At 33.7% G+C, this 22500-nt stretch overlaps 1 protein-coding gene across 1 annotated transcript in view; it reads left to right on the top strand.

The window, feature by feature from the left end:
- The window catches only part of LOC137634668 (ionotropic receptor 21a-like), a 24282-nt gene extending 6276 nt beyond the window's left edge, over positions 1-18006 (top strand). Inside the window, exons 5-12 of the mRNA XM_068367145.1 lie at positions 580-732; positions 3057-3204; positions 7131-7288; positions 7675-7826; positions 9900-10209; positions 12494-12652; positions 15523-15666; positions 17615-18006. Coding sequence (XP_068223246.1) covers positions 580-732; positions 3057-3204; positions 7131-7288; positions 7675-7826; positions 9900-10209; positions 12494-12652; positions 15523-15666; positions 17615-17809 — 1419 coding nt within the window. The 3' untranslated portion in view covers positions 17810-18006. The remainder of the gene's footprint in view (positions 1-579; positions 733-3056; positions 3205-7130; positions 7289-7674; positions 7827-9899; positions 10210-12493; positions 12653-15522; positions 15667-17614) is intronic.
- Positions 18007-22500: the final 4494 nt, after the last annotated feature.

Here is a 22500-nt window from a genome sequence, read left to right on the forward strand (position 1 = left end):
ATGTTCATTAAAATAACCACGTGTTGCAAACTCACGATTCAGCTATCATGGTGGAGGTGGGTTTATTTCAACTCTGTGAACAGATTCCTGAATTCGACAGGAATATGTACGGAGATTGGTCTTAAACTTTTAGTCTCTCTTGATAGCTGAGTCGGTATGGTCACTGCAGGCATAGTCTCTAGCCGAACAGGTGGTGGTTCGAATCCCCACCCGGCCAGAAGCTGTTACCATAAAATGAATTCCAAGTGGATATATATTCCCAAGATAGAATTCGGTATTAAATGCCATTCGTGGGTGATATTTACATATATATATATATATATATATATATATATATATATATATATATATATATATATATATATATATATATATATATATATATATATATATATTAATTCTGACACATGTGTTCATATGTGCAAGTATCACAATGAAAAATAAATTAGCAAAAGGGTCTAATCAGGTGTTCTTGTAACCTTAAACAAGTACATGTATATACAGTATAATTGCATAATGTTATGATCAAATACTATATATTACCATATGCTGTAATAACCTTTTTCTTCTTTTTAAAAGGGAAGTCGGCCCAGCCATTACTTCATGTACACCAACCAACTCTACCAGGGTAAGGGATTGGCATATATCACCAGCTGGGGCAAACGAAATTCTGGTATTTCAGATGAGATTTTCCCTGACAAAATAGCAAATTTTCATGGAGTTCCATTAACGGTAAAGACCTTAAAATAAGTTTGCTTCTATGTTTTGTTTTTTTATTATATTATCACCATTGCTAAATATTAATACAACAGAAATTTTTTCAGATAATGTTGCATTTTTTCTCTATGATGCCAAAGTAAGTAATTGTACCTATCAACATTTCCTGTCTTGAAATGGCTTCTACACAGATATCGTTATTGATCTCAGTGCTATTATAACTTGAATATCAATACACATTTGTACCATTATTACTAGAATAATATGTATAAGTAGGGATAATTTTCGAAAGTATATACCAAGAATGACAAAAACCCGTTCATTCCATCTACCTATAAGTTTATTATTGGTTATGAGCTTTATCATTAAAACACTAATACCGTGTGTTTACGCTTATAATTATATATATATATATATATATATATATATATATATATATATATATATATATATATATATATATATATATATATACATATGCTGTATATATATATATATATATATATATATATATATATATATATATATATATATATATATATATACACATATACACACATATATATATATATATATATATATATATATTTACATAAATATATATACATATACATATATATATACAGTATATATATATATATATATATATATATATATATATATATATATATATATGTATATATATATTATTTTTGTTTTTATACATGTGTGTATATTATTATCATTATTGTTATTACCATTATTAGCTAAGCTACTACCCTAGTTGGAAAGGAAGGATGCTACAGTATAAGCCCAAGGGTTCCAACAGGTAGAAATAACCCAGTGAGAAAAGGAAATTAAAGAACTACAAGAAAAGTAATAAACAATAAAAATAAAACATTCTAAGAACCGTAACAACATTAAAATAGATTTTTCACATATACTGTACACTATAAAAACTCTAAGAGAACTGTATTCAAGACAGTGGTATACAATGGTACAGGGGTATGACATTACCCAAGACCAGAGAATAATGGTTTGATTTTGGAGCTTCCATTTCCTAAAGGATCTGCTTACTATAGCTGAAGAGTCTCTTTTACCCTTACCAGAGGAAAGTATTCACTGAACAATTACAGTGCAGTAGTTAACCATTGAACGAAGAAAACATGTTTGGTAATCTCAGTATTGTCAGATGCATGAGGACAGAGGAGAATGAGGAAAGAATGGGTCAGACTATTCGGTGTATGTGTAGAAGAAGTGAGCCGTAACCAGAGAGAGTGAGCCAATGTTATAATGTTTGTCCAGTCAAAGGACCCAATAACTCTCTAGTGGTAGCATCTCAGCGGGTGGTTGGTATTCTGGCCAACCTACTATCTATAAAATGTCTGTATATACACATGTGAAATCTATACCGAATTTTGTATTGATTATGCCAGGTTTTCAATTCATTTCCACCCAGATTTACATATCAATTTTAACTAGTTTTTTAAGCCACCCGTTGAGATACTACCGCTAGAGAGTTATGGGGTCTTTTGACTGGCCAGACAGTACTACATTGGATCCTCCTCTCTGGTTACGGTTCATTTTCCCTTTGCCTACATACACACTGAATAGTCTGGCATATTCTTTACATATTCTCCTTTATCCTCATACACCTGACAACACAGATTACCAAACAATTCTTCATCACCCAAGGGGTTACTGCACTGTAATTGTTCAGTGCCACTTTCCTCTTGGTAAGGGTAGAAGAGACTCTTTAGCTATGGTAAGCAGCTCTTCTAGGAGAAGGACACTCCAAAATCAAACCACTGTTCTCTAGTCTTGGGTAGTGCCATAGCCTCTGTACCATGGCCTTTCACTGTCTTGGGTTAGAGTTCTCTTGCTTGAGGGTACACTCGAGCACACTCTCCTATCTTATTTCTCTTCCTCTTGTTTTGTTAAAGTTTTTATAGTTTATATAGGAGATATTTATTGTTGTTACTCTTCTTAGAATATTTTATTTTCCTTTTTTCCTTTCCGCACTGAGCTATTTTCCCTGTTGGAGCCCCTGGGCTTATAGCATACTGCTTTTCCAACTAGGGTTGTAGCTTAGTAAGTAATAATAATAATAATAAAGGGAGGTAAAATAACCATCAAATCTTGCGTATTTATATTATATTGATTCATGAAGTGTTTACTTCAATATGTGTTTATGTTGGTTAGGAAGAGGAGGTGACTCTGCAACAGAGCCTGCTTTGGCTGTGTGTACAATGTGTGTGTATACATAACGCAAAGCTAAAAAGGAAAAATATTTAATTACTCAGCGTTACCTGTAAAATAATGGCATTAACCAACTCATTATTTTTTTTTTTTAATCACAGGTAGTGACTTTCGAATTTCCTCCGTCCATTATCTACCGCAAGGGACAGAATGGCGAGCTGCTCTTCCGCTTTGGATGGGAGATTGCAATTGTCGAAGCCCTCTCCCGGGTCTTCAATTTCTCGATAATCTACACAGAACCTCCCTCTGGTATGTTCTCTTCTTGTATATACACATTTATATTTGTAAAGCGTAAACGTATACAATGAAAAAGATTACAAATACAAATACGATACTAAAATGTGAATATTACATATATTATTATTAGATACAGTTAAGTGAATCGCCAGTTTAATCAAAATCCAGTTTATTTCATATATAACTGAAATTCCTGACCACAGTAAATGGATATACAGTGTACAGCGAGAAGAGCTGGTTGGAGGGAGAGATAATTGGCGCGAAGGAGTGCTAAGGAGCACAGGCTATTTGAAATCATTGAGCCGTGAGATTTTTTATCACGAATATTTGATTTCTTATTTAATGGGTATTGTGGTTCGCTGTGTCGCGTATAAGTGGAATCACGAAGCATAAATTAGTGTAAAGTGCGAGCTGATTGTATGTTTTTTTATTGATTTATTCATGTTGTATGCAAGGTTCTTAAAATATCATCAGTGAGCTACGTGCATGTGGGCAGAACTTTGATGACGTCAATTTTCGGAGACGGTGGCCGAGGTTTGACCTGATTAGAAGTAGCATTACTTTATCTCTGTTACGTTTAACTTCCATCAGCCTTGCCTCCGTTTGTGTTGTATTTGGATGCCATAATAATCGCAAAAAGACCATTAATATGGGTATTCGATATTTTAGCTTCCCTCATGATAACAAAACGAAGAAGAAATTGTGCATGCTTGCAAACATGCAGACGATGTTAACTGGAAGCATGCTCTAATTTGTTCAGTCCATTTTAAATCGGAGGACTATCCTGATGGCATGAAGTACCGACTCCTGAGAATTGAAAATCCCTAAAGTCAACGTGCACTGAAGGGAGAGTCTGTGCCAACCCTATTTTTTTTACCTAATGGTAAGTTATAAGTTGAGCAATTTGCCAAAAACCTGCATGATACATTTCTTCCCTTCGGCTCTATTCTCCTAAAATATTTTACCGTCCGTGACACCTAGATTATGAAAAGTAAATTGCATTAGACTATAAAATCAAAGTTCTCTGCCGCTGACTTTAAGGGGGTGCAAAAAAAGGTGTGTGTGGGGGGGAGGGGGGGGGAATTTAATTGATATTTTGAAACATTCGTGGATTATGTTGAATATAATTTCAAATATTGTGTTGGCGTGATATAATGAAATGACAGCGCTGTGACGTCATTTATAAACAGTAAAAAGGTTCTAAAAATATCCTACGGGCTTTATCATTTGTGCTTGAGACACAAAATTTGTCATGGATGTACTTAACATAATGAAAATATCAGTAAGTTTTTTTTTCTTTCTTTTTTTTGGTATTTCCCAAAATATAATGAAATATTATGCTCACAAGATGGCTGCCCAGAATGACCACGGAAATCTAAGATTTTTTTATTTGATTCCAAATGACTAGGTCAATTTTCAGTTCGTCAAAAAAAAAAAAAATCTTTCTGCATATATCCACGACTAATATCAACATCCATGAGAAGTTTAGAGTAAATATGTGAAGAAAATTGACTTTTTATGAATAATTGAAGTACAAAAAACTAGTTTTTGACTACGGACGTTTAAAATTAGGAAATGATTGTGACACTTATTTCTCTGTTGAAACTTTTAATTTTCAGGCATACTGATATTGCGGGCAGATAATCAATCATTTTGAAAAAATATTAATAACTAATTTTGGGTTCCAACTTACCATAAGGTTACTTCTAGGCATCACTGTAATTTTCTTCTTGATTTCATTTTTGCACCTTTGCCGGCAAATTACCTCACAGCTGAGGTGTTCTCAAAGCATCAAATCATTGGAGAGGGTTTTTTTATCCAGTAGTGGGTCCCTTCCCTTTCCTCACTGGTGCTCCTCCCAAAAAAACAAATGGCACTATGGAAGTGGTGCCATTCCGGCACCGTAAGTCTCTCACTCTTCAGCATTAGTACGTTCTTCTTCCTGAAATTTCCTTATTTTCTTGTTTTTATCTATTCTTTATTGCTTTCTTTTCTTATAGCATCACAAATTCTTTTTTATCATGTTTTTCGTAACTTTTCTTGCTTCGTTGCAGAACTTCCTTGTGGCTGTCTGAACTTGCCGGATTCCATGGTTAAATTTTACCATTGCATAGTATATGCCAAAAAGAAACACAAAAATGGTCAAAGAAAGCGTAAATAACAGATCATTTCAAGAGCGAAACTACAACAACCTTTCTTCAAGGGAATCGAGATACTACTAATTTCCTTGGCTGTAATTGGTTATTGTATGGTGGACTTTGGTCAGTTAGTGGTTCTGCTAAGGGGAAAAATTGTCAGAAACCGCCAGATATATAAGACATAATGACATAACCAGCCATTGTAAAATAAACAAATACAATCTTTATTACCGAAGTGCATACATTCGAAAGCGTCACGCCCTCTCTTTAAAGGGTCTCTGTTTCTTTATACACCTCTACAAGCTATTATAAGCGCTCAAATAGATTTCCCATACTATTTTTGAAACTTAAAAGATTGGAAATATTGAGTTTTTCAAAAACTTTTTTTTTTTTTTTTTTTTTTTTTGGTTTAGTGCCTCATTAAGTAACCATTAAATATATAAATCTATTAAGTTTTTTGTTCTTTAAGTATAGGAATTGTTGTTGTGATTTCAAAAAATCTAAAATGTAACAATGTATTTGCAGGTAGCAGTGTATTTGAAAAGGAAGAGGATAGATATGCACGAGCCATAAAGCGAGGACTCAAGAGGACAGCTCAGGAAATGTTATATGAAATGAAGAATTTCACTGGGTTTCTTTCACTCTTGGAGGCTCATTTTGGCTTCTAACATTTTGCATTTACAATTAGGATTATAGTCTGGTTAATAATAATAATAATAATAATAATAATAATAATAATAATAATAATAATAATAATAATAATAATAATAATACATAGATGACTAATCAATAAGGAATACATAGATAATTTCGTCCCTATGAATTTTCCTTACACAATAACGAAAGGTCAGCTATTATCTTTACTTGAAAAGTAAATATTCAATGTCATCAGCATCTGCTTTAAAATGAACTGTACAAATTATAGCATGCTTCCAGTTAACTTCGTCTGCGCGTTTGAAAGCACAAACCATTTCTTGTTTGTTGTTTCTTCTTTTGAGGAACTAAAACATCGAATAGCCCTATTAGTGGTCTTTTTGCTATTACTATAGTATCCAAGTACACCACAAATGGGAGGCAGGGCTGCTGGAAGTTGATAAACGTGACAAAGGTCAAGTAATACTATATACCTCTAGTCAGGTCAAACCCCGGCCACCGTCTCCGAAAATTGCATGATTATTATGAAAATTTGATGTATGGTCTGCCATAAAGAAAATCTGTACTATTAGTACAACAAAATCAAAACAATTATACTTTAAGAAGTATTTTTGTAAAGGTATCCTTGCATCGTGTTACTACGTATACCTGTCAGAGTCGGTGCTGTTGAAAGGGGAGACTGCTTCTAGAGTGACGTCATGCTATATCAAAATATCGTAATTTGAATAGCTTGCCTAAGCGATGATATCGGACTTAATAGCGAGTTTTTTTTTTTTTTTTTTTTTTTTTTTTTTTTTTTTTTTTTTTTTTTTTTTTTTTTTTTTTCACCTGGAATCTTTCCTACGGGTATCAAAACTGAAATCTCATATTTAACTCCTATTTATTGTTTTTCTTTTCTCTGAGCCCACATATTTCATGGTCTATTTTTCAAATAGCATTGTTGTTTACATATGTGTTCAGTATGCTATAATTTTATTTGATAAATTGTAAATCGTGTTTCTGTGTAAACTTGAATTTTATTAACAAATGAAACATGGTTGAATTATCATTTGAATTATCATTTGGTGCATAATTTTACACATATAGTTAAACAAACACCCCTATTTACAAAGTGGGTAACAATTCTTTCCAAATAAAATTCTTCAGGAGAGTTATGGGGAACGAAACTACCTAACGGCAGCTGGAATGGCATGGTTGCTCTCATGGGAAGCGGAAAAGGCGACATCGGTATTGCCAACATTTTCGTGACAGGTGACTTGGGTAGAAGAGAATTTCAAGAGTTCAGCACTCCATTTACCGGCGTTGTTAGTGATTAACATTTACGTTATTAAGCATTAGCGAAATGTACAGTCAAATTAAAAAGTTCGCCCACACTCAGACGCGGGTGATCCTAAGCCCTGTTTCACAATAGGACATTGGTGTCCGCCACTACCTAATTAAAAAGTTTGCCTACACTTTCAAACGTGGTAATCTATACTTTCTTTACACTGGGAAAACAATGGTCACTAACGTCAGTGGGCTATTGAATTTGACTGTATGTTTGTATGCAATTGAAAATATCCTTTCATTTCTGTATAGATTGAAAAATCAAGAATGACGGGAAAGACTATGTAATGCGTGACTTAATATTTCTGCCGTTCTTTTAAACCAATCTAGTAACCTATATTCCTATTTTCCCTTTATACTTCAGAGAAGCTGTTTTTTAACCCGAATGGAACCTCCTCTACCAAAATGGCAATCTCTGGGACTCCCTTTCAAACTTGAAACATGGGTGGCCATATTCGCTGGATTTTTCATCACTGGCCCTATGCTACATCTTTTGTCTATATCTGGTAGTAGAAGGTAGGAAGCGTTAGCAATGAATTATATTATCATCATCACTATCGTTATCAATAAATTCCAGTTATAATATTCTAAATTTTTACCTGTCTAACTGCATTCAAAAAGACAATTACAAATCCTAAAGTTTCCCAGATCTTTATTTGTAGAGACAACACATAGTGAACCATTTTACTGCATATTGGTATCAATCAGAATCGTGTCAAATGTCCTAATTTCTTCTTAGGATTGCTGAAAACGTTTCTTATCATACTTTTTAATGGGTATTTACATAGAATTTAGCTTTTTCAGAATCAGTTTTTATGTGCTAAGTAGTTATTGTAACCCTTGAACAATGCTGGTTATTTTCATTATATAGATCTCCATAAAACTATTGATTTTCATAACAATTTTTATCTAACAATTAGGTTTTAAACCTCTTTCCATTTATCACTTTTGGTGCTATTATATCCAAGCTATTGACCGTGCTTGATGTGAAAATCATCAGACATATAGAATGACATTTGGTGATGAAATTACGTTATGTGTACTTAACGGAGTAGGAATCAAAAATAGGATTTCTCATTTCGAGGTTCAATGAGGCTGCAGTATAACACATTGTAAGGTTATGGCTGATTACAGAACAACACGATCATTCCATGAATTGCCAGAATTACGAATGAGACTAATATTTTCGGCAATTTTCTATTTCCAAAACATCATGTTGTTTTTTTTTCTAATCTATCAAAGCTTGGATAGGGATTAAGTGTTTTTTTTTTTTTTTTTTTTTTTTTTTTTCTTTTTTAAGATAAAGTATTTTAGCACAATCCTTTAGGGTTAAAGGCTTCTTCTGCGTCTGTTGATTTTTATATTAACACTAGACTGGTTTGGCTCAGGTGTTAATATATTGTAACCTTATATCTAATATTTAGTTTCCTTTCTCTATTCGCTGATTTCTCAAAATAGCATATCTAAAGAAACTGTCTAGGATGAAAGAATAAAACTCTCCAAACAAAAGCGGAAAATTACGTAAGCTACACTGACGAATAATATTTAGTTCAGATTATCAAAGTTAAAATGAAGAATGTATCAACTTTATTTTAATATATATATATATATATATATATATATATATATATATATATATATATATATATATATATATATATATATATATATATATATATATATATATGTATATATATATATACATATATATATATATATATATATATATATATATATATATATATATATATATACATATATATATATATATATATATATATATATATATATATATATATATATATATATATGTATACATTATTTCTTCCTTAAAGTGTTATATTTTAAGACATATTTGGGTGAAGGGTGGAGGTTAACATAACTTTATTATTATTATTATTATTATTATTATTATTATTATTATTATTATTATTATTATTATTATTATTTGTAGATACCTTTTCTTTATCAACGGGTCGTCTAGTCTGAAAAGCAGACCCCTAGAAGCTAAAGTCACCCGATAGGAAAGTAGTCCCGTGCAGATAAATGAAAGAATTCACGGTCAATTACATGTGAATGTGCTAGAATTCTTTCATGAATTATGAAAGCTCCCTGTAGAGGTAAAATGCCAAAGGTCACCGAGAATGGTTGAGAATCTCATCTTTTTTGGTTTATTAATATTTCACTTGCATTAAAAGATAAATTTTATCTGAATCTTTGGTTTTATGAACATTCATCCCTCATATTTTGTGCATGTTTAAGCATTAGTCTTTAACTAAATCATAAACGCCATTACTGGAATAGCGGAACGAGTAAGTTAGTAATTGAAAAAGGAAGGTTATTGGCCCATTCGGGTAATATGTATGTTATATATCTATTTCTTACTTTGGGTATTCTTACAGCACTTAAGGAATGGATGAATAACCATCGTAAAATCGAAAATAAATAATTTCTCTTCTCCTCTTACACAAAACCTTACTTAAGCAAAATGGAAATAATAATTTTCATTCCTGAATTCTGTACCATACCGTATTTTTTCTGACATTCCCAAGAATTATTTTGCTCATCCAATCTCCCTTCATTTTACAGAGGATATGAAAGATCGAACCTACAGTCTGTAATATTTTCGACTTTTTACGCCGTGGGAGCTCACTTCCGACATCCTAACCACTTGCTTCCTACTCACGCAAGCAGTCGGATCTTTGTGGCCTCTCTGTGGATTTACGCCATTCTTTTAACGACAGGTTATAGCTCTAATCTAACTGCCTTCCTCACTATTTCGAGACAACCATCAAGCATGGAAACATTCAAGGAACTATTCGAGTCCAGACGCCAAATCCATGAATTGGTTTATTTCTTCCAAAGTCAAATGGCCGATTCAGAGAACAAATACTTACGGGTACGTTAGATTTGTTTATTTTCCATAATGTAAATAAGTGTATAGCGACATTTTAACACTGGTGTTCTTGAAACAGACGCTAAGCTGAGGCTGAACTTTAATCAGTGAAATAGCTAGGGCATTTCTTGATTCGCTCATACAATTATATTATTTTTTAGCAAACTTGTGTATGGCAAAATGCTTTGGTTTCCAATAGTTGACAAGGTTGATAAATTCCTATTGAAATATTTGATTATCGTTAGTGAAGAAAATATTTTTCATAGTCTTAGAATAACCCCAGTGAAGTCAGTGGAAGAAGACCGAGTCATTAGTAATCTGCTGTTTATGTAAAACTAGCAGATGGGTGGCCATTGCGCCACCCCATCATTTAAATGTAAGGGAATTTTTTTAGGAACACAACTTTGTGCTAAAATAACAACCCAGGGATTGGTGAAGTATAATTTGAACGACACGAAGAATATATCTTGATTTAGAATGGCTAAACAACTTTGTATTAATTCCCCTTTTTTATTTCAATATCAATGACATTTATTGTAACAGTTCTATAGATTACGTGATAGAGAATTATTCTCCAAAGTATTATTTTCCTTGAGAAGAGATAAACAATGATAAGGAATATATTATAGATTATTTCAATATTTGACGAATACAGAATTTTTTGGTACATGACATTATCTCTCATCGGGAAAAAGAACATGAAGACATCGACTGGAACCAACTCTAGAACACGCCTAGTACAAGTGACTGAGAAAAACACGAATCAGCGAGATCTAAACTTCAACTTTCATGGTCTAACCCTGTAGCCTACTGAGCCTAAATTGATATGAAGTGGATACGTTTAAAATTGAACGGTAAATCAGATGGAATAAGAGGGCTTCTAGAAATGAATACATTTTCTCTTTAAAATTTGCTATTTATTATGATTGCTTCAATAACATTCGGTATTAATTTCGCAACTGACAATCTTCTTCAACTGCACAGTACCAGGAGCTCTAAATTTCTCAATAAGATTATAGGAAATCCAGGCTTTAAACGAAGTAAGTGTAGTGGTAGTCCTGGTGTATTGAGAGAATTCAAAAAGTCAATGGGATAATCATCACTCAAAACTGAATCAATGGATGAATAGATAGTTTCTGTGCCGGGATATGTATCAAGAAGTTTATCATTCAAAAAGTTTACAGAGTCGTTTTCAAAGGCAAGTACTGGTCGATCCTTAATTATGTTATAATTTCATTATAAGCCAGTATGTTGGGGAAAACAGAATTGATCAATTCGTCTATATCACTTATAAGCACGCCACGTGGTAGGATGCTCTTACCATCGACATCGGGTGCGATCTTACCATTGTCGACCTTTAAAAGGCAATCACAAAAATCTTCAACGTAATTTTTACTTAATAAATGCATTCGAACATTTTTCATCAACTTCAAGATTCTCACATACAGTACTTCCAAAACCTACTGGACTTTAACCATGCAATAATTTCACCTTCTTTCGTCTCTAGATATTATGGGAAGCGTCTGGCGAAAATCACTGGCTAAGTGAAGTTACTTCCCTCAACAACTTTCAACTACCTTTAATGTCTTTCACGTTCGTATTTACAGCTTCTAAGGCTCGTTGTGATCTTACAAAATACCTTAAAGGACCAGCTATGAGCTTTCGAATGGGTGCTATCTAACATGAATTTGTCACGACATATATAATGGTCTCAAATATTTGTCTTTTTACAGTTTACTACACTTGAACGTCATGTTGTGATTGGCAAAAAGGTTTAAAGATGCAAATGTTTGATTTTTCTGGTAGCCTACATAATAACCGGAATTACCGAGGCAATGTTTCACATATTTTGGAGTTAAATTTATATAGATATTAGCTGGAATGAAATAAAGATTTCCTGAGTATGAGAGCAAATACATACAAAGAACATTTACTTTCCTTCAAGAGTTAAGCGAGTTTAAGAAAAAGTATGTTACTGCCGCAATTAGTACCTAAAGTTTAGCTTTGATTAAATAAATAGATATCATAAGATATTTCTGTGATCTACATTTTTTTACTCTTAACTAGTTTTCTCATATGAAATATGGGGAAAAAATACTAGCGAGGCAAAATCTATTATTTCTTTCTGTATTATGGAATATTGAAGTATATTTCTGTGCATACACATTTAAATATCTGTGAGTGTAAGGACTGTACATACTACAAGAGAGAGACAGACAGACAGACAGATAGAAAGTCAGATAGCTAGAGAACCAATTTAAAGTAGTTTCTTTGCTATTCATTACAGGCATTGGCCGAACGTTTCGAATATCTTAAAACGTTGGCTGACATCAAGAAAAAAGTTTTGAATGGAGAAGGTGTCATGATTCAGAGCCAGTCTTACCTGGAATACACAAGTGCTCAATTAACAACACCACAGGGACGTCCTCTTGTCAGGATTATGAAGGTAAGAAAGAGATTTGGTTGATATCCTCTTACATAAGAATCTCTTCAAACGCGTGCTTCAATACTTTCACTTTTGAATGATTAAACATTTTGCATCATAAGTAATAAAAATTATTTAGTAATTATAGTGTTTATACTTATTTGAAAGTAAAATTTTAAACAGAGAAAATTTTTTTGATATATTCTAATAAAATCAAAGTACTTGTTATAATAACATATGATAAAAGTCTGATGATATCTGTAGTATTTTATCATTATTCCATCTATGAGCAATTCATGGTCTTGTAGTTCTTCGTGTTGTGGGTTTATAAAGTGGCTCATGAAATAAGGATAAGAGATCAAACTCTTCATAGAATATAAGCTAGAATATAATGAACAATCAGCTTGAAATCGAAAAACCCGGCAATTTTGAGCTCTCTCTCCTTATGACGTTTCCTCAACTTACTGTCATTTTGGGGGATGCATTTCACTGCTTATCACAATATTGTATCTAATATCTACTTGATTATATAGATTTTAACTTCACTTTAGTTTATAGTATTCAAATTCAATTAATTGTTAAACATGATACGTAAAATTACCTAAAGAGCAATTACACTTTGTTGAATTTTCTCAAAATAACTCAAAATAAAATAATTCTTTAAATATAATGGTATTGGAGCAGAAAAAAGAGAATTTGTTTCCAGTTTACCTATAATCTCATAATATTGAACCATCAAATATATTAATAGCTTTTCAGAAGACCCCAAATTACTGTAATATTCGCATGACCTGTCAAGATAGACAGACAAAGTACCATTACTTGCACAATTCTTTTTATTATTATTATTATTACTAGCCAAGCTACAACCCTAGTTGAAAAAGCAAGATGCTCTAAGCCCAAGGTCTCCAATAAGGAAAAATAGCCCATTGAGGAAAGGAAATAAGGAAATAAATAAATGATGGGAACAAACTAACAATAAATCATTCTAAAAACAGTAACTACGTCAAAATAGATATGTCATATATAAACTATTAACAACGTCAAAAACAGATATATCATATATAAACTATAAAAAGACTCATGTCAGCCTGGTCAACATAAAAACATTTGATCCAACTTTGAACTTTTGAAGTTCTACTGATTCGAACTACCCGATTAGGAAGATCATTCCACAACTTGGTAACAGCTGGAATAAAACTTCTAGAATACTGTGTAATATTGAGCCTCATGATGGAGAAGGCCTGGCTATTAGAATTAACTACCTGCCTAGTATTACGAACAGGATAGTATTGTCCAAGGAGATCTGAATGTAAAGGATGGCGAGAGTTATGAAAAATCTTATGCAACATGCATAATGAACTAATTGAACGACGGTGCCAGAGATTAATATCTACATCAGGAATAAGAAATTTAATAGACCGTAAGTTTCTGTCCAACAAATTAAGATGAGAATCAGCAGCTGAACACCAGACAGGAGAACAATACTCAAAATAAGGTAGAATGAAAGAATTAAAACACTTATTCAGAATAGATTGATCACTGAAAATCTTGTAAGACTTTCTCTATAAACCAATTTTTTGTGCAATTGAAGAAGACACAGACCTAATGTGTTTCTTAAAAGTAAATTTTGCTGTCGAGAATCACACCTAAAATTTTAAGTCATACAAATTTAAAGAAACATTATCAATACTGAGATCCGGATGTTGAGGAGCCACCGTCCTTGACCTACTTACAATCATACTTTGAGTTTTATTAGGATTCAACTTCATACCCCATAATTTGCACCATGCACTAATTTTAGCTAAATCTCTATAAAGGGATTCACCAACCCTAGATCTACATTCAGGGGATGGAATTGATGCAAAGAGAGTAGCATCATCTGCATATGCAACAAGCATGTTTTCTAGGTCAAACCACATTTCATGTGTATATAGTATGAAAATAATGAACTAAGAACACTACCCTATGGAACACCGGATATCCCATTCCTATACTCACTATGGTGCCCATCAACAACAACTCTTTGAGATCTATTACTTAAAAAATCAATAATAATGCTAAGAAACGACCCACCCCTTCCCAACTGTTTGAGTTTGAAAACAAGGGCCTCATGATTAACACGGTCAAAGGCCGCACTAAAATCAAGGCCAATCATACGAACTTCCTGACCACAATCAAGGGATTTCCTTATAGCAGAAATTATGTAATATTTTGTTTTTGTATAAGAGTTGAACATTCCATAACAACTCCGTCCTTTCGTAGTAGGAAGTCCGACATATCAGCCATCCAGTAATGACATTTCTTCAGTGGCCTATTCTATTCAAGAAAGATGTATTCATTCTGCATCCTTGTTTATAGTTTACTAATTTAATTACTTTAGCGATTAAAGGTGCAATTTAAGTTTTATATTAGAATAAAAATATTAGTTAATTTCCATAGTTTAATAATGCTTTATAGATTATAGATATTTTTTTTATTTCTATACAGTGAAGTTTTTATCATATTGTAGTAATATATTAAAACCCCAATTGCCACTTTCACTTTCAACTTTTCATACACGTTATATAGGTGACAGCAATTTCAGTGGACCATAACTTTGAAATATATGTAATCACTCCTCATTATAGTAATATTTAGAGCCAAAGAGGAATTAGGAAATGAATATTTATACTTATCAAAATAGAAACATACATTTAAAAAAAAAAAAAAAATCTTTAACATAAGAGGCGGAAAAGAAAACTCGTCTTCAAGCCCATATGGAAATTCATTCATAATTAGAAAATATTAAAAAATTCTTGATAAAGTCATTCACAGGATAATGCCCAAAATCCATTATTGTTTACCATCAATATATTTCGTGAGTAACAAAATAATTACTGATCTTTCAGGAGTGTTTTCTGCCATACAGTGTAGCCCTTGCTTACCAGAGCAATGCCCCGCTGAAGGCAAAATTCGACACAGCCATAACTTGGATGTTTGAAAGCGGCCTCGAAAGGCGCTGGTTTTTCGATGCTATTAATCTGTCTGAAAAGGTAATGAACATTCACGTGCATAAATTAATCACAAACATGAGTAGTATGTTACATGGGTTTATAGTTGGGAAAAGTTGTTCATAGTAAATTAGTTGTAATATATAGATCAATATCGCATTTTGTTATATAAAGATAATAAGAAAGTAATTATAACAACAACAATAATGATAATAATGATTTTGATAATAGCTATTATTATAATTATTATTATTATTATTATTATTATTATTATTATTATTATTATTATTATTATTATTATTATTATTATTATTATTATTATTATAAACAATATCATAACAAATGTGTAGAAATCTTGCAATGGAAACACAAAGTGAACGCATCATGTGGGGAAATGAATATATCTGTAAACAATAGCTAAAGATAACAGGTAAAAGGTGCTGGAAAGAACTGATAAAATAACCATTAGGTTTGGTATTTCAACTCTTAGCTAAAAACATAATAATAATAATAATAATAATAATAATAATAATAATAATAATAATAATAATAATAATAATAATAATAATAATAATAATAATAATAATAATAATAATTTGTTCATTAAAACCTTGATAATCAACAAGAGATACCAACTTCAAGTGGAAGTATTTCTTGTATATGTTTTGAGACTGAAGGAATGAAACCAGTATTTTTTTTACGTTGAATGTCATACGATAGGTCGTAAAAAATTCGGATTTATAAAGCTTTGTTTGTAAAAAGTGTGGTAAACAGATGTTATTTGGAGAGGGTGGGTTTGACCATGACAAAGAAATGTCAGTGGTAAAAGATTAAGGTTTAGTGATCAATAGGGTAAAATTGAGAGTAGATATACGATACCCCAGTAAAAAAATATTATGAGAAAGAATAATGTGTTTAAATAACGATATAGTTGATGTGAATGGTGCTATGGATGACATACTATGAGGTAGATAGCAAATCATTGTTATCATTATCATTATTATATCATTATTAGAGTAGTAGTCAACTTGTAACCGCAATTGGAAAAAAATAAGTCATCAAGCCTAAATATTCCTATGTGGAAAGCAGAGTAATACAGATATATAACAAATATAAGATTAAAATAGACACTATACTAGAAATAATATAGAACAACTGATCATAAAAAGACAATCTAATTATAAACTGAGGTTTATAAAAGTTTGTTCAACAAGAAAATATTTGCAATCTGAGGTTCCAAATATTAAAATACATGACTTGGAAGATCGTTCCATATTTAGGTGCCGAAGGGATAAAACCTTTTGAGAACTGTTTGGAAGTGAACTTATTTAAGAAAATTCAAGATCGTTAGAATTAACTAAATATCTATTTGTAAGTAGTATATAGAATAGTCTCAGATGATATGAATGTAAAAGATAATGAAAGATTTTGTGAGGAAAGCACAATATGTTATCTGAACGAAGGTACCAAATATTAATACAAAGGTTTGGAATGTAATAGAACTCTAGGTAAGTGCTTGAGTACAAACCAAGAAACAATATTCAAAAGATGCACAATCAGAGAATCAACATAATCTGAAATACAAAGCATCTACGAACTCTTGAAAAAAATTATAATAAACTCTATGAATTATGTATGTTATTGATCACGTTTATACGAAAAGTTCATTTCAACTAAAGTTTTGACATTCATTATGATATTGCCCTATAATAGTAATTAAGAATCAATTTAAGTTTTCAACGCCTAAGGAAAAAAAATTCAAGATACGCAAAAGCTTTATTGTGTAACTAGTCTCTGAGACTGTCCTGAATTTGAGAATGAATGAATAAAAGTTCGTTGATATCTGTAAAAACTACTCTCTCTCTCTCTCTCTCTCTCTCTCTCTCTCTCTCTCTCTCTCTCTCTCTCTCTCTCTCTCTCTCTCTCTCTCTCTCTTTGTGTCTTGACTCCTTCATTCCCTAATTATTATCAGTCTATGTCCTTGTTTCAGTTCCGAAAAATGGACAAGAAAATCTTGGAGAGTCAGCCTGATTCTGAATCCCCTGAAAATGACGAGAATGCCTTCACAGTCAGAAGCGGAGTCATCCCATTGGGCATCGATCACATGCAAGGCCTATTCATCATACTCTTATTTGGGTACCTGATTTCTATTATTTCTTTTGTGACTGAATCGCTAATCGGATAAAATTCCATTTGTGAACAGATGTAAGCTTTTAAGGGCTAAGGAACAAACAAGATAGGCAGACGAAAAACTCAAGGTTTGATATATTAGTACTGATCTATACTTATGATACTATCAGAAGCGGTAAAGTTTCTCAAACGTTATGACCGACTCAAAAAATGTATTTATATATATATCTAAACAATCCTTAATAAATATGATCTAGCATATAATTGTGTTTCTGTTACTGAATGTTACAATTCCTGTGAAGTTGTTCAATTTAAGTAGATTGATGGATATTTTTAAGTTTAAAACCACACTCTGACGATAACTCTTTTATGTCATTATCTTATATATTATGTGATTAGATATTTTCTACAAGTAGCCTGAGTGGGTTGAAAAAAGGTTTATGATATAGTGAAACACAAATAGATCGAAAATAGGTAAGAGTGGTAATTGGCAGAAGAAAATAAGTTAATTTCATAGAGAACTTACTGTCAAAAGGCAGCAGGAAAGATTCAGAGAGGAACGGAGTAAAGAAGTAACGACGAAATGTGGGATAAGACCGGATTTTAAGACCTCTCCTGATTTATTTTTGTTTTATGATGAAATAACAATAAAGGCAGAAGTTCTGTGAGTGGTGTCAGGGTTGGTGGTGAGGTTGTTATCAATATTAGGTATACTGAAAACATTATACTCAACACGGCAAAAAATGGCGGATAGCAGAGGGTATCAGGTTTTAAATGGAATCACCCACTGGTGCCTAATCTCCACAGATCCCAGGCTTTCCTTCCTTCTTTGAATTCACCCCATCACCATACTCTCTCTCTCTCTCTCTCTCTCTCTCTCTCTCTCTCTCTCTCTCTCTCTCTCTCTCTCTCTCTCTCTCTCTCTCTGCTTTTATGTAAATTGGTGTATTTCCGAAAATGTATCCGTAATTTTTCAAGGTAAAATTCGAGACGTGTTTTCTGTATATAGATTTCTCCTCATCCTAAACAGGGCACATGAGTAAGTAAGTCTTTCCATATCTCATGTGTCCACACGTTGCTGACCGCACACACTGTGACAGCACAATCGTGATGAACAAAAAAATTATTATGTAAGGAAGAGACAGGAGTTTGTAAGGTTTGTTGTATGGTCATAGTATAAGACAATAGAAAAGAAACTAAAGCAGATCAAAAGTAGTTTTGAGGGAGAATTATTATTAGTTGGCTTGAACAGAGAGTAAAAATGAAAATCTTTGAAAGAATAGACACAAATGGGGAAATTTTGAAAACCATCCTGCAAAAAAAATCATTGTAATACACGTGAAGCAAGCAATGCACCTTCAAATGAAAAAGAATGCACCCTCTGTTTTTTATTAAGCAGCGCACACACTAATCACAATTTAACTTCAGTCAAATTATTTGACAAAGGACGTTGAGTGTATCACACTAATTGCAACTCTGTTTTCATTATTATTGTTACATTATCAATTCTTATGCCAATATCAACCTTATTGACAAAAGCTGAATAATGAACACAAAAATAGTTACCCTTATGTGACGCCTTGGAGCCTATAAATACCTATATTGTCACTAAAATAAAGTTAGTTGTTCAAGAACTCATATTATATACATTCTCCTTCACTCCCATCATATTGGTGGCCTATCAAGGGCCTCAAACACACTGCCCATCTCTCAGTTCACCACTTCATCTACGGTATCCTCCAAAGATTTCCAACATCGTCCACGACTAATTTGTAGATGCTGCCACAGTAAATCTCCCACCATTCGCCAGTAGAGATGCATTTTCAGGGTTTCAGCACACTGATGTTCAGCTCTGTACCAAGGGCGTGATATGCTCAAGTAGTAAAGCAAAGTATGCCGTTGCTACTTTTCCTGACAACACCCCAGAAATCTCCCATTGACTTTGCAAATTAAGGGATGCCCTCATACAATATAATGCCTAAATCATATTTCCTGGAGCAGTACTAACAATCACCAGCCATCTGTACAGCCAAATTTTTTTCAGTTCTCTCAACAATGAATGGGTAACCAAAATGCATCGATGGCCCTCAGAAAAATTATCAGTATTGCTCCCCTTCATGAAATGAACGTACTTCTTACCCTCTGGATACAACACCTGCCAGAACCTGTGCAAGCTGCCTTTCCTGATGTTGACATTTTGTCCAAGAAGGGCCTGATGACTAGAGTCAATGCATTTATGGACAGCCACTCTCCCAACCTTAAGAACTCCATCAACAACTCATGATGAAGGTAACAACCATACAATGCCGACTAAAGCTAAGGTGAATGGTGTGGGAAATCAACGCCCACTTCACAATATGCCTGGGCAGTGACAAAGCCCATCACCACCTACCAATTCTGCCCTACACCTACACCCAAACCAACGCCCTCAACAGCCACTAGATAATACCCCTTGCCCTCAGTTGTGCTACTACCAGTCCAGATTTGGGGCTGCATCTGAGAAATGTCCTTCTGGATGTCAATGGGGAAAAATTAATAAGTAAGCCATCCCATGTGGCAGTGACCTCTCCATTCACTAATTTCTTTTTGTACAATTCAGGATCAAATATGGACTTTCTGGTAAATACTGGTGCCTCTCATTTCCCTCTGCCACGTTCTCTCTTAAGGGTGCGACCTCATTATTCCAACATATTTCTATCCACACCCATGGTTACAAGATGCTTACACGGCCATTGGTAGAGGCCTAGTTCCAGTTGAATTTTATCATCGCTGACATTACATTGCCTCTCATCAATGCAGATTTCCTTACCCATTTCCACTTCCTGGTTGATATTGCACATCAATGCTTGGCCATAGCCAGCTCTTGTTCGTCCACACCATTATCACCTGCTCCCTCTGACCTCAATCTCCACATTAACATGCCAACTGTTACCAACACCCACCTCTTCAATTTATATCTCAATGTCTTCCTCCCAGATCTATACCAGATCCACTTGGTTTCTGCCAAGCATAGTATCTATTACCATATGAAGATGATGGGTCCGATAGTGTTTGCAAGATTCACACATTTGGCCCCAGATCATTTGGCAGCTGTTAAAAGCACAACTGTTTAAATGGAAAAAAGGGGCCTTTGTCAAAAGGCCTCAAGTCCATGGTCATTGCCCCTGTACATCATTCTGAAGGATAGATCCTTAAGCTCTCATGGGGATTACAGGGATCTTAACATGTCGATAGAGCCAGGCCACTACTCCCTACCCAATATTGCCAACATCACAACTTACCTTCACAGAGCTAAAGTATTTTTGACTCTCTATATTCTGGGTTCAGGTGCCCATGAACCCAGAAGACAGCCCCACCATCACCATCACCACTGCCTTTAACACATATACTTTTAATTACTTCTGCTTTGGCCTTCTAATCCTGGGGCCACAATTCATATAACGTGGATGACATACTGGTATTCTCCCCCTTCAATGAAGACCACCTACGTCACTTTCTCATCGTCTTTAACCACCTGCAGCAGAATGGCCTTGTTGTTAGGTATAACATGTATACCTTTGGCGCCAAGGAATAGCATTCTTGGGTCATTGCATTAATCCGGAGGGCCTTCGTCCCCTTCCTAAGAAGGTAACAGCAGTACTGAAGTTCTCCATACCCTCAAACGGAAAAGCACTGCAGGAGTTCTTGATCATAGTTAATTGTTACCACCAGTTCTTACTAGCCGTCAATGACACTCTTGTCCTCCCTCTTTGACTCCCTTAAGGGCAAGCCAAAAAACCTAAAGTGGTGCCCCCTTCAGAAGGTGGCCTTCTCTAACGCAAAGAAAACTCTACAAACTGCTGCTTCTCTCACCTTTCCCATTGCAACTGCACCCCTCCTACTCTCCACCGATGCCAGTGATTTTGGTATAGGGACAGTATCAAACATTTGGCCTTCTTCAGTAGGAAACTTAACAATGTAGAATCCAACTACTCTACCTTCGACCACAAACTGCTGATGGTGTATTTGGCTGTCTGTCATTTCCACTATTTCTTTGAGGGCACGTCCGTTGAGATTCACACAAACATGTTCCTTGTGCATTTCTTCACTGGAAAGTCCGACACCTCGTATACCCATTAGTGCCAACATTTCTTCCTTTTGGTCCCTTTCTCTTTTTTATTCAGCAACTTGGCTCTACCTCCACGCTCTTCTCCCCTTCCATTATTATTCACATTTGATATATTCTTTTCTTCACTCTGCATTTCAGGGAAATCTCCCTCATTAGAAATGTCATTCCTCTCACTCATATTTAAATTACAGTCTTTCAATATAAATTGATGAAGGGATGTTTTCTTTAACTCGCATCTTTGCCATGCGAATGCCATTGAATAAAGCTTAAAAGTGCCCAACTGCAAACTTATGCCTTAAGTGCTCTACCTTTCCATACCTATTCAATATATCTATTATCACTTTATCAACCATCTCGAATGGTGCGTTCCTTATCGATACATACAAAACTTGGGAACTTAGATTTATAACTTTCACCGAGTCTGTTTCATTTAACTTTATAACTCTATCCTCAAAATTGTTTAAAACATCGGCAAATGAATCTGCTGAGATTAGCTTTACCGCAATCTTATTTCCCTTTCTATTCTGAACACCTTTTATGACACTAATTCCTAATTTCATATCATTAAACAACACATTACTTCACAATTTCCATGGAAACATAAGGCGCTGTAAAATGCAGGCCAAAGGAGTCTTTTC

The sequence above is a fragment of the Palaemon carinicauda genome, chromosome 45 (genome assembly GCF_036898095.1).
Source record: "Palaemon carinicauda isolate YSFRI2023 chromosome 45, ASM3689809v2, whole genome shotgun sequence".
Classification (NCBI taxonomy): Eukaryota; Metazoa; Arthropoda; class Malacostraca; order Decapoda; family Palaemonidae; genus Palaemon; species Palaemon carinicauda.